The sequence below is a fragment of the Entelurus aequoreus genome, linkage group LG10, assembly GCF_033978785.1.
Source record: "Entelurus aequoreus isolate RoL-2023_Sb linkage group LG10, RoL_Eaeq_v1.1, whole genome shotgun sequence".
Classification (NCBI taxonomy): domain Eukaryota; kingdom Metazoa; phylum Chordata; class Actinopteri; order Syngnathiformes; family Syngnathidae; genus Entelurus; species Entelurus aequoreus.
In genome coordinates, this window is record NC_084740.1 from 3,393,833 (window position 1) to 3,408,491 (window position 14,659).

A 14,659-nucleotide genomic window follows, 5' to 3' on the forward strand; every position below is an offset into this window, starting at 1 on the left:
GTCGTTAGCAACAGCATTGTTAATCTTCGCCAAGCTGGAAAGCATTAACCGTGTAGTTACATGTCCATGGTTTAATAGTATTGTTGATCTTCTGTCTATCCTTCCAGTCAGGGGTTTATTTCTTTTGTTTATATCTGCATTTGAGCCCGATGCTATCACGTTAGCTCCGTAGCTAAAGTGTTTCGCCGATGTATTGTCGTGGAGATAAAAGTCACTGTGAATGTCCATTTCGCGTTCTCGACTCTCATTTTCAAGAGGATATAGTATCCCAGGTGGTTTAAAATAAAAGTCCGTGATCCACAATAGAAAAAGGAGAAAGTGTGAAATCCAATGAACCCTTGTACCTAAGTTACGGTCAGAGCGAAAAAAGATACGCACTGCACTGTAGTCCTTCACTCTCACTTTCCTCATCCACGAACCTTCATCCTCGCTCAAATTAATGGGGTAATCGTCGCTTTCTCGGTCCGAATCTCTCGCTGCTGGTGTAAACAATGGGGAAATATGAGCAGCACTCCAGCTTGTGACGTCACGAGGCTTTTTTTTATCAGCGACCAAAAGTTGCGGACTTTATCGTCGTTGTTCTCTACTAAATCCTTTCAGCAAAAATATGGCAATATCGCGAAATGATCAAGTATGAAGTATAAAAAAATGTCATTTCAGTAGGCCTTTAAATGTTTTATTGCAAAAACTTAACCATTCACAAAACAGCCTTTATGGCAGTGATCCTTTTCAGCCTTCTGCAGAGCTTGTCCACTTCACTAAAAAAATAGACAAAATGATAAATACTGGAATAGAAGAACTATCAATTCTCTTGACCTTTGATGGCCCTGTCAGGAAGACCTGCTCTAACTCCTCCCATGAAATGTCATTCACTGCAGAGATCACATATAAGATGGCCCAAAGAGAATTTTAAGCAATTACATGTATTTAAGTCCATACAAAAACATAAACTTCACATTTAACATACCATTTTACCTGTGTGAAGTTGGCCCCTCGCAAAACTCTGTTAAAATAGACTCATAAGCATCATGAACTACGCTTCACTGCCTCTGGGGGGCGGTGGACAGACCTGTGGACTTGAAAGTTGTAAGGCAGCTTTTGCAAGTTTTACTTGTCCAGCTCTGTAAATACGACCCCAAAAAATACTTCTTTGGCCAATGGGAGCATGTCTAAACACTTAAGTTGTATACACAGCTGAATGCACACTATTAATGCAGAAATGCAAGGTTCATTAGTCTAGGAAATGATAGCTAACTGCTAACAGCAAGCTAGCACCCCTGAATGTAAACAAATGTCAGCGGTGGTTCTAAACCTAACATCCACTGTAATGATACCAAGTACAATAGCGTATCTAGTCGACACTAATATGATTACATCAATATTTATCATCACAAAATCTTTTATCCTTTTTTCATATTATGTTTATAGAGTCAGTAAATATTTCCCTGGACACATGAGGACTTTGAATATGACCAATGTATGATCCTGTAACTAAATAGATACCTAAATTTGTGGTATCATCCAACACTAATGTAAAGTATCAAAACGACAGAAGAATAAGTGATTATTACATTTTAACAGAAGTGTAAATAGAACATGTTAAAAGAGAAAGTAAGCTGTAAAATGAACAAGTAGATTAATAATCCATTGTTAGTTTGTCCCTCATAATTGTGACAAAATAATAGGTGTATAAATGACACAATATGTTACTGCATACGTCAGCAGACTAATTAGGAGTCTTTGTTTGTTTACTTACTACTAAAAGACAAGTTGTCTAGTATGTTCACTATTTTATTTAAGGACTAAATTACAATAATAAACATATGTTTCATGTACCCTAAGATTTTTTTTGTCAAAATAAAGCCATTTTTTGTGGTCCCCTTTATTTAGAAAAGTATCGAAATACATTTTGGTACCGGTACTAAAATATCGGTATCGGGACAACCTTACTACCAACACATAACACAAGTTTAATGATTATTTCAGGAGCAAAATGTTTTTTATCCACAAACTCAAAAATTATTCGAACAAAAAATGCCCGCATAATTTTTTAGTATATGTTATATCTGAGGAGTTGAATCTTTGCAGACACATGACTAAGAAGTCACAGCGCTGATTGGACATTAATTACGTTGTGACAAGCCTCACTTTTGCGATGGTGGAACGGGAGGTGACGCATAAGGGGGAAACAAACATTTTTACAAATGTACACAAACAGACGCACACAGATCACGGTCAATAAAGGTGGATTGATCCGTGCAGGATAATACCAAGCACCACTGCTTCTCTACTGTTTACTACTGCGGTAACTTCTAACTGTTTGATCAAGGTAAAAATGCCAACAGCTGATGACCGTGATGGAACTCAAATGATTTGCGATCACGATCATATAATTGCCCAGCCCTACTTTGCTCCAACACTCATCTTCGTAGTTCATCCTTCGTATATGTAGGTTCAAAAAGTTATGCTTGTGAATCGTCATTTGTCCAAATATAGTCTTTTGTGAAGTCTGCCATGATTAGCAAACAGACACGTTTGTTGACAGAAGTAGGAAGTGTGTTGCTATGGGCACTAAAAAATGCAGCCAGCACTTTTTATTTCCCTGCTGTAGGCCCAGATTTGAAAACCACCTGTCTTTTTCAGCCTGTTTATCAGGGAAAAATTGAATAGGAGAAATGTCAAATGTGTGCGCCCATGTGTTTGCTGTAGATATCGAGCTGGACAAGTTGGATGCAGAGATGATCAAACTGCTTGCATGGCAGAGGATCCAACAGCTATTCCCATTCAAAGACCCTGACACTCGTCCTACAGTTGCCAGTAATGCTTCCAAAACCCCCACGTCCCTCCCTGACCGTAACTTCAACATTGCTATTCAGTCTAATTTCATCATGTTGGTATTTCACCTAAATGTTCCAAAGTTTCACTTTTTTTTTCAGATCAGAAAAAGTTGCAGGCCCGAGCAATCTTCTACCCATTGACAGGAAAAGGGAAATCTGTCAACATGTGCTATAGGACGTTATACATAGGATCTGGTAAGACATTATGATGTGTACACATCTACCTTTTGTATTTCTCTATAGTTGTGAATTAGTTGGAAATGCCAAATGATTATGCTAATTACTTCATAAGCCATGTTTTCACCATGTACTTCATCAGTTGATGAACAGTTCAGCGCATCATTGGAAAGGTTTCAAGCTACCTGTAGCTTGTGTCTTGGTTACAAGTAGCTCCCCAGAGGGTTCTAGAATCTACATAGCATGACATGTGGCACTTTATTATGCACTGATATCAAACAGCTGTTACACACAGGCCAAACACTTGTCTTTTGAACAGTTTTTTCACCTGAACAATGGAAACCGACTTGCAGATTCCATCCATCCATCCATTTTCTACTGCTTGTCCCTTTTCAGAAAAGAAACTAGCAACTGGGAATCTGTTGTCAACGTTCACTTAAAATAGTTGTTGTAAAGACTTTGCTGGTTTACAAACATCACACGTCCAATCCACAAAGATGAATCTGATGCAACAATGGCTATTGCGTGACAACTGGTGTTTTTAGGATGTACAGTAAGTCCAGGCATTACGTCAACCTCATTGAGACAAGGCAAGAAACATTCTGTTGGTATGTTATAATCCCCACACTGTGCAGCGGTGAGGACCTGTCACTGCCTCTGTATGCGAGTGTACTTGAGATTCACTTGAAAATGAGGCTTTATCGCTCTTGCAAGTATTTTTATACTTTGGTTTATTATAATGAATTTGTTTTCTATATGCAGACTGAAATCATAGCAATCGCAAGTAGACAAAAAAGTAAAGCTCAAATTAACTCCTTTCAAACAGAAAGATCCCACAATTCAATTGTGATCAAGTCAAGTAAGATCACTTATCTCTTTAACAGTACTCCTGTAAAATGGAATTAAAATTTGGCCATGCAAAATGTTTAAAAATGTTGAGCCAGAATTATTGCGGCATGTTTTATGTCCATGATGCTACATGCATACATTGCTACACTAATTAAAGGCCTACTGAAAGCCACTACTGGCGACCACGCAGTCTGATAGTTTATATATCAATGATGAAATCTTAACATTGCAACACATGCCGATACGGCCGAGTTAACTTATGAAGTGACATTTTAAATTTCCTGCGAAGCTTCCGGTTGAAAACATCTCAGTATGATGACGTATGCGCGTGACGTCACGGAGTGAACGGAAGTATTCGGACACCATTGGATCCAATACAAAAAGCTCTGTTTTCACCACATAATTCCACAGTATTCTGGACATCCGTGTTGGTGAATCTTTTGCAATTTGTTTATTGAACAATGAAGACTGCAAAGAAGAAAGCTGTAGGTGGGATCGGTGTATTAGCGGCTGGCTGCAGCAACACAACCAGGAGGACTTTGAGATGGATAGCAGACGCGCTAGCTGCCGACCTCACCTTGACTTCCTCTGTCTCCGGGCCGCCGACCGCATCTATGATAGGGTGAAGTCCTTCGTCGCTCCATCGATCGCTGAAACGCAGGTGAGCACGGGTGTTGATGAGCAGATGAGGGCTGGCTGACGTAGGTGGATAGCTAATGTTTTTAGCATAGCTCTGTCGAGGTCCCGTAGCTAAGTTAGCTTCAATGGCGTCGTTAGCAACAGCATTGTTAAGCTTCGCCAGGCTGGAAAGCATTAACCGTGTAGTTACATGTCCATGGTTTAATAGTATTGTTGATCTTCTGTCTATCCTTCCAGTCAGGGGTTTATTTCTTTTGTTTCTATCTGCATTTAAGCACGATGCTATCACGTTAGCTCCGTAGCTAAAGAGCTTCGCCGATGTATTGTCGTGGAGATAAAAGTCACTGTGAATGTCCATTTCGCGTTCTCGACTCTCATTTTCAAGAGGATATAGTATCCCAGGTGGTTTAAAATACAAATCCGTGATTCACAATAGAAAAAGGAGAAAGTGTGGAATCCAATGAGCCAGCTTGTACCTAAGTTACGGTCAGAGCGAAAGAAGATACGTCCTGCACTGCACTCTAGTCCTTCACTCTCACGTTACTCATCCACAAATCTTTCATCGTCGCTCAAATTAATGGGGTAATCGTCGCTTTCTCGGTCCAAATCGCTCTCGCTACTGGTGTTGAAAGGCTCCTCACATTTCCACATTGTTTAATGGGGAAATGTGAGGAGCCTTTCAACCTGTGACGTCACGCTACTTCCGGTACAGGCAAGGCTTTTTTTATCAGCGACCAAAAGTTGCGAACTTTATCGTTGATGTTCTCTACTAAATCCTTTCAGCAAAAATATGGCAATATCGCGAAATGATCAAGTATGACACATAGAATGGATCTGCTATCCCCGTTTGAATAAAAAAATGTCATTTCAGTAGGCCTTCAACTGATCATATGTCAATTAAGATGAAAAAAGTTTCTAACAACTTAAAATAGTGAATAAATAGTAAAGATACAGAGGTTTGCGTTCTTCATCTCAGCTTTTGTCTTCAATCAATAGTTAAAAAAATAAAGGTGACAAACAAGTTAGGGAAATGAGTTAGATCTCAAAATGTAGATGTGATGTATAATAAGGGATACATACCAATAAGAGGCAGAAAACATACTATTTTCCAAGATGACGATGAAAACTTTTATTGTTTTGTTTTTAAAACAAAATGCAAATTGTGGATACTAACATTGTCTTTTTGTTCTGACAAAAAAATCGTACTTAGGTTTTTTGGGTTGAAATAAAACTATGGAAATAAATCTTAGAAAAATGAGTAGCTGTCTCCAACCTGCCAATCAACCTCTGCAGCAGCATACCTGCATGCCAAGAGAGCCAGCTGAGGATCCAGGTTGAGATTTGATGAAGACATTTAAGAAAATCCTATTTTCAAATATTCTGTTGTGTGTATCTGGCAGACGATCACATCACATGACTAATTTATATCCTAAGCGTGTTTGTATTGTACAGTAAAACAAAGAATACCAAGTACACATTGAATATTCTTACAAAATATATAAATTGTGTAGTATTACAAGGTATTTCTTAAATGTGTGTTTACATTACTGCAGCCCAATCAATCATGTTGATTCTGCAGCACAATTTGTCTGATGAGAAAATACTGAAATGTTATTGACAGCTGGTTGTTATTTAAAGGCAAAACTAAATAAAACACCAAAAACAGGAACTAAAAATTTTTGGACAATTTTTAGAAAAGCAGCTCATGGGGTCATCCAGCTTTTTGTGTGCTCTTGTATTTACTTTTAATACAAAGTGACATTGTTGACTATTTGGCATAGTTGCTAATGCAAAAGCGTTTCACCTCTTTTTAAGGTGCTGATATGGACGTGTGCCTTCCAAACTATGGTCATTGCAACTACATATCGGGGAAACATGCTTGTATATTCTTTGATGAGGTAAGGTTGTGGTAAGCAATGAAATGATTGTTCTTTATGTATTGGTTAATAAATGTGCCTTGACTGGCCTGTTCGTAGAACACCAAACATTATGAGCTGCTAAACTACAGCGAGCATGGGTCCACAGTCGACAACGTTCTCTACTCTTGTGACTTCTCTGAAAAAACCTCACCATCTCCACCCAGTGGCCTGGTAACTAAGGTCCAAGGCATCATCAGTAAGTACATATAATAATATCACTAAATGCTTTTTTCTGGTGGACTGTAACATGAATAAGAATGATGGTGCACTAGTAAGTACGGTGCATTGTGTGGAGGCTGTTAGAAACTCCTGTTCCGTCACTAAAGTTAAATTAAACATATCTGTTTTAGGGCTACATGCAGACATCTATTATTTTAACAATGGAGTAATCTATGGAATAATTACATTGATTAATCAAGTAAAACACACCTTGTAGCTTCATTACGTCTTTTAAGTAACACAGTTGAAATAAACGAGGATTTTTCCCATGGCCTTTCTTTTTTGTAATAAATGCACATAACATTGATATTGCATATATTACTTACAGGTATATGTATAATAAAAAACACGTACAGAACCAAACTAAAAAAAAATACTTTCTGACAAAGTATGTTTAAGTTGAGTGACAATGTAACACATTTGAAAAGGTATTATTGGAAGAGTGATGTTGGATTTTTGGACTAACAAGTCAGTATTTACATCCAAACTGTAGATGTCCTCACATGCCCCTATGTGTTGAAATAAACTATTATTTTGCCAGTCAAACATATGAGATGGTGTTAGCTGCCAAAATAGATCTTTACCTTATTTCTGCTTGTCTGCTGCTCTTAGACAGGATGATTTTATTGTAATGTGCTATTGTGAAATTCCAGCTCTGATTGACAGTGTAAACATTTCACAACATTTGTCTTTTTCACTTTTAAATAATCCCAAAACCTTTGAGAGCTTCTCTGGGCCATTTGCTTTCTTTCCCCTGTCGTCGTTTTTCTTTTAGCCATCTCTCTCGGCACTCCGCTGTTCCCTTCACACACACACACACACACACAGATATCACATCACCCGCAGCGCAACCTGCATCACTGAAGAGAGGGCTTTACCCAAGGCTACATTCAACAAATTCAGGTTTCAGAAGGAAAATATTGCAATGTGCTTGTTGCTGCCAAATGCTTGCGGTCAATGCAGAAAAAGCAGCCATCACAGACTACACATTGAAATGTTACAGGAAAAATAAAAGATGGCTTATGCTAACATTGCTACTAATGGTATGATGACTTATGCTAACATTGCTACTAATGGTATTCACCCTAATAGATAGCCTATTAAGGGAGAGAAGTTACATTCATAAAAAACTATACATTTCTTAAATAGTCATGTAGCTACATACATAGGCCTACGCCTACGTGGCATCGACAAAGCAAACAACTATATTAAGCTACTTCTTTTTGTTTACTATTCATTAAAAGACGTAATTTCTTCAGTAAGCATGTAGCTACACACATGCATATGTGTCGTGGACAATCAAAACAGTAATACACCAAAGTCAATTGTGTAATCCTTTGTATTTTTGGAGATAATGATGTAACTATGGGATTTATGTCTTTAGACAATAGCTGTGTCTACGCTCATTGTTTTGTAAGGTGTAGTACTGTAGACAGTTTTCTCTGTTTGCTGTATTCTGACAGCCGAGATCACTGCAAAAGTTTAACTTTAGCTTTAGCAGAGGTGGAAATAGTTTCTTTTAAAGATGACATATTGTTATGTTTTCCTCCACATGGCTTATGTCCTGATTGGTTACGTCATGTGAAAACACTGTTATGAAGAACATTGCATCTTCTGCAAGACAACTTTGTAACATTGGGCTCTGAATACGCACTGCTGATTGGCTGTTACCGCTCTGTGTGTAACCAATCAGATGGTTGTGTGGATGGCACAGTGCTGGGTGCTGTGTAGAGGACTGACAGACAGGCAGAAGGAAGCAGAGCAGCTAGTTAAGACTTTAGTTTAGCTTAATATGTCCGTGTGAAAACTCGTTCGGTGCACCTCCGAACCGAACCCCCCGTACCGAAACGGCTCAATTCAAATACACGTACCGTTACACCCCTAACAAAATATGAATACTTGACTTTTAGAATATAAATAGAAGTAGTTGTATTCTGTATCAATACATGTCACACATCAGATTAAGGTCACAAGTTGGTGAACATTGCAGCCAAGCTCTCCAAAGAGAAAACTGCCAAGCGTTATGGTGAATTGTATTTTTGCTGTATTCATCTGCCACACCTGGAAGGCCCTTTTTTGAAAACATTGCCGACATTAAAGGGTTGAGGACCCGAGCTGGAGGGATTATGTCTTGCAGCCTCCATGTTTCTGCAGTGGAAGTGGAAAAGGTGGCCAGGGCTGCCCTCACCAAAGAAAGAATAGATTTCCTGTACTACTATGCAGCTGTTTAGGTGGACAGCAACCTTTCCCAAAGACCTCAATTCCACCTTACAAAAGAAACACTTTTAATATGGTTTGAGCATACACCAAGTTTTAGTAATAAATCCAGGCAATTCTTTATTTCTATCTTTAGATTTACTCTTTGAATGCTTAAAGACACTTTTTCTCTGCATCCTGGTGGCTCCTTCCCAACATATCATGACATCTTTGGCCCCACGCTGCAGTCCTCATGTATTCATTGTTTGGCCAGTCTATTCCTCAATGCCACACAGGACAAGTGTTGGATAACAGATCATGACATCTTTGGCCCCACGCTGCAGTCCTCATGTATTCATTGTTGGCCAGTCTATTCCTCAATGCCACACAGGACAAGTGTTGGATAACAGATCATGACATCTTTGGCCCCACGCTGCAGTCCTCATGTATTCATTGTTTGGCCACTCTATTCCTCAATGCCACACAGGACAAGTGTTGGATAACAGATCATGACATCTTTGGCCCCACGCTGCAGTCCTCATGTATTCATTGTTTGGCCACTTTATTCCTCAATGCCACACAGGACAAGTGTTGGATAACAGATCATGACATCTTTGGCCCCACGCTGCAGTCCTCATGTATTCATTGTTTGGCCACTCTATTCCTCAATGCCACACAGGACACGTGTTGGATGAGCAAGATGTTGGAACTGTTCATTACTACTAAGACTTTGCTGTATTGTGTGCAGGTCGTAGCAGAAAAAAGGTGGATGTCCAGGCTCCCAGGTCTGTCCTCCCAGCTGGCGGGGTGATGAGCAGCCACCCACAGGGTGGTGTGGATCAATGGTGCAGCTGCAAGGCCAGCAGCTCCAGCCTGATTGGCAGCAGTGGAGCCGGCTGGGAGGGCACAGCCATGCTCCACCATGGCAGCTACATCAAACTAGGCTGCCTGCAGTTTGTCTTCAGCATCACAGAGTTTGCTAGTAAGCAGCCCAAAGAGGAAGCAGCTAGCACTATGCCACCACCTGCCTCCAGTCAGCAGGAGATGGTGACACTCCTCTCCAGCGCTGCACCGTAACTGAAATGTCATGAAGGGAAAGAAATACACTTGGCTCGCACGTTTAGTTTGTCACAGGTCATTGTTAATATCTACTATGGTTTATATCTTTGCATGAAGTATTAATGACAATCTCTTATTTTGAAATGACTGACATCAGCTGTCTGTTCACTTTGAGCAAATATTTGGACGCTAATAGCCTGTGTTCATGGTTATAATACGTATTCTTGTCCGTTTAACACAAATATTGTACTTTTGACTTGTATGCATTTTTATTTTTGCTGCTTTTGCACCACCGGTAGCTCTATTTGTATAACATACTGTACATGATGCTCATAAACGATGTATATATTCTGTAAATGTGTACAATTCCTCTCAATTGGAGAACTATTGCATTTTGTGTAGATTTGTCATGGGGCGGCGGGGGGGGGCCATGGACTTTGTGATACTGTGTAGAGTACCAGATATTTTGTGATAAAACTTGTTAAGTCTGTCCCATGCCGCTGTAGCTTCATCTTTAAATAGCCTATGTTTTAGCATCTTGTATTTGTCTGTACCTCTTCTGGAAATACAGAAAACTTTTCTAAGACTACATCGCCCTCTTTTCAACATTCCTTTGCAGATCAGAAAGTGGTTGAAGGTGCATCACCATTGACACTAAACTAGTCCTAGTACAGTTTGTCTGGTCAAGTGTGAACCCAAAATGGAGCAGGCAACGACGTCACCACGCTGTAGTCCACCACTAGTGAGGGCTCAGACCAGACTGAAGCTTGCTTGATGTGTGTGTCACTTTAAGACTAAAAACATGTGGCAGACAGAACTGCTTTTTATCAGGAAGTGCAGATGACTTTTACTATCTACACAAAACACCTGCGCCTCTCATTGTTCACAAATCTGTGTTAGTGAGCATTTCTTCTCTGCCAAGATAATCCATCCCACCTCCCAGGTGTGGCATATCATGATTATTGCCACAATAAAAGGCCAATGTGAAATGTGCAGTTTTATGCCACAAGTTATGGCATGCTGACTGCAGGAATGTCCACCACAGATGTTGCCCATGAATTGAATGTTCATTTCTCTACCATAAAGCCGTCTCCCAAGGCGTTTGAGAGAATGTGTCAGTACATCCAGCAGGTGCACCTCAATGATCATGCAACAATTGGTTTGCATAACCAAATATGTCTGCACAAACTTTGAGAAACCGTCTCAGGGAAGTGAATCTGTATTCTGAATGGGGTCTTAACCTGACTGCTGTTCATCGTTGTCGTGGTAACCCACTGGAGTGGACAAATGCTCACATTGGATGGCCTAAGGCACACCTGTGCAATTATCACGCAGCATCTTGAAATGCCACACCTCTGAGGTGGGATGGATGATCTTGGCAAAGAAGAAATGCTCACTAACACAGATTTGTGAACAATATTTGAGATGAATAGGTATATAGTAGAAGTTTCAGATCTTCAAGTTCAACTCATGAAAAATGGGAGCAAAAATTGAAATGTGTTGTGTTTATATTTTGTTCAGTATTTTATACATTTATTTCAACATCTGACTGTGCAATAGTTTGTCATGGAGCTCATTTGGCTGTTGATGAATTCCCAATTTTAGCAGTTGTGCTTCATTATTAACATGCATCAACATCTAGAGTTTGTTCCAGATGATTAACAGACTTGTGCTAAGTGCCACATGACACAGGTGTCATTACAACATGATACAGGTGTCATTACAACATGACACAGGTGTCATTACAACATGACACAGGTGTCATCACAACATGACACAGGTGTCATTACAACATGACACAGGTGTCATTACAACATGACACAGGTGTCATCACAACATGACACAGGTGTCATTACAACATGACAGGTGTCATTACGACATGACACGACACGGGTGTCATTACAACATGACACAGGTGTCATTACAACATGATACAGGTGTCATTACAACATGACACAGGTGTCATTACAACATGATACAGGTGTCATTACAACATGACACAGGTGTCATTACAACATGACACAGGTGTCATCACAACATGACACAGGTGTCATTACAACATGACAGGTGTCATTACGACATGACACGACACGGGTGTCATTACAACATGACACAGGTGTCATTACAACATGACACAGGTGTCATTACAACATGACACAGGTGTCATTACAACATGACACAGGTGTCATTACAGCATGATACAGGTGTCATTACAACATGACACAGGTGTCATTACAACATGATACAGGTGTCATTACAACATGACACAGGTGTCATTACAACATGATACAGGTGTCATCACAACATGACACAGGTGTCATTACAACATGACAGGTGTCATTACAACATGACATGACACAGGTGTCATTACGACATGACATGACACAGGTGTCATTACAACATGACACAGGTGTCGTTACAACATGATACAGGTGTCATTACAACATGACACAGGTGTCATTACAACATGACACGGGTGTCATTACAACATGACACGGGTGTCATTACAACATGACACAGGTGTCATTACAACATGACAGGTGTCATTACGACATGACAGGTGTCATTACGACATGACACAGGTGTCATCACGACATGACACAGGTGTCATCACGACATGACACAGGTGTCATCACGACATGACACAGGTGTCATCACGACATGACACGGGTGTCATCACAACATGACACGGGTGTCATTACAACATGACACGGGTGTCATTACAACATGACACGGGTGTCATTACAACATGACACGGGTGTCATTACAACATGACACGGGTGTCATTACAACATGACACGGGTGTCATTACAACATGACACGGGTGTCATTACAACACGACACGGGTGTCATTACAACACGACACGGGTGTCATTACAACACGACACGGGTGTCATTACAACACGACACGGGTGTCATTACAACACGACACGGGTGTCATCACAACACGACACGGGTGTCATTACAACATGACACAGGTGTCATCACAACATGACACAGGTGTCATTACAACGCGACACGGGTGTCATTACAACATGACACGGGTGTCATTACAACATGACACAGGTGTCATCACAACATGATACAGGTGTCGTTACAACATGACACAGGTGTCGTTACAACATGACACAGGTGTCGTTACAACATGACACAGGTGTCATTACAACATGACAGGTGTCATTACAACATGACACAGGTGTCGTTACAACATGACACAGGTGTCGTTACAGCATGACACAGGTGTCATTACAACATGACACAGGTGTCATTACAACATGACACAGGTGTCATTACAACATGACACAGGGGTCGTTACAACATGACACGGGTGTCATTACAACATGACACAGGTGTCATTACAACATGACACAGGTGTCATTACAACATGACACAGGTGTCGTTACAACATGACACAGGTGTCGTTACAGCATGACACAGGTGTCATTACAACATGACACAGGTGTCATTACAACATGACACAGGTGTCGTTACAACATGACACAGGGGTCGTTACAACATGACACAGGTGTCGTTACAACATGACACAGGTGTCATTACAACATGACACAGGTGTCATTACAACATGACACAGGTGTCATTACAACATGACACAGGTGTCATTACAACATGACACAGGTGTCATTACAACATGACACAGGTGTCATTACAACATGACACAGGTGTCGTTACAACATGACACAGGTGTCATTACAACATGACACAGGTGTCGTTACAACATGACACAGGTGTCATTACAACATGACACAGGTGTCATTACAACATGATGCTCATTTCAATGTTGGTCTAGTTTGCAGGTCCTTCATGTGACAGTGGTGGTCAAAAGTGTACATACACTGGTAAAGAACATCATGTCATGACTGTCTTGAGTTTACAATCATTTCTTATTTTGTTGTGATGTAGTGATTGGAGCACATACTTGTTGTGATGTAGTGATTGGAGCACATACTTGTTGTGATGTAGTGATTGGAGCACATACTTGTAGTGATTGGAGCACATACTTGTTGTGATGTAGTGAATGGAGCACATACTTGTTGTGATGTAGTGATTGGAGCACATACTTGTTGTGATGTAGTGATTGGAGCACATACTTGTTGTGATGTAGTGATTGGAGCACATACTTGTTGTTGTTGTGATGTAGTGATTGGAGCACATACTTGTTGTGATGTAGTGATTGGAGCACATACTTGTTGTTGTTGTGATGTAGTGATTGGAGCACATACTTGTTGTGATGTAGTGATTGGAGCACATACTTGTTGTGATGTAGTGATTGGAGCACATACTTGTTGTTGTTGTGATGTAGTGATTGGAGCACATACTTGTTGTGATGTAGTGATTGGAGCACATACTTGTTGTTGTGATGTAGTGATTGGAGCACATACTTGTTGTTGTTGTGATGTAGTGATTGGAGCACATACTTGTTGTTGTTGTGATGTAGTGATTGGAGCACATACTTGTTGTTGTTGTGATGTAGTGATTGGAGCACATACTTGTTGTTGTTGTGATGTAGTGATTGGAGCACATACTTGTTGTTGTGATGTAGTGATTGGAGCACATACTTGTTGTGATGTAGTGAATGGAGCACATACTTGTTGTTGTTGTGATGTAGTGATTGGAGCACATACTTGTTGTTGTTGTGATGTAGTGATTGGAGCACATACTCGTTGTTGTTGTGATGTAGTGATTGGAGCACATACTTGTTGCTCACAAAAAACATTCATGAAGTTTGCTTCTTTTATGAATTTA

The 14,659-nt window shown here is 40.2% G+C and overlaps 1 protein-coding gene across 2 annotated transcripts in view; it reads left to right on the plus strand.

The window, feature by feature from the left end:
- phf12b (PHD finger protein 12b) overlaps positions 1-10,476 on the plus strand; it is a 57,141-nt gene extending 46,665 nt beyond the window's left edge. Inside the window, exons 11-15 of one of the 2 annotated variants that reach the window (XM_062059846.1) lie at positions 2,710-2,817; positions 2,937-3,032; positions 6,318-6,400; positions 6,479-6,617; positions 9,585-10,476. In XM_062059846.1, the coding sequence (XP_061915830.1) occupies positions 2,710-2,817; positions 2,937-3,032; positions 6,318-6,400; positions 6,479-6,617; positions 9,585-9,913 (755 nt within the window). In that variant the 3' untranslated portion in view covers positions 9,914-10,476. Of the gene's footprint in view, positions 1-2,709; positions 2,854-2,936; positions 3,033-6,317; positions 6,401-6,478; positions 6,618-9,584 lie in introns of both variants that reach the window. The other variant, XM_062059845.1, reaches the window with a different exon arrangement.
- Positions 10,477-14,659: the final 4,183 nt, after the last annotated feature.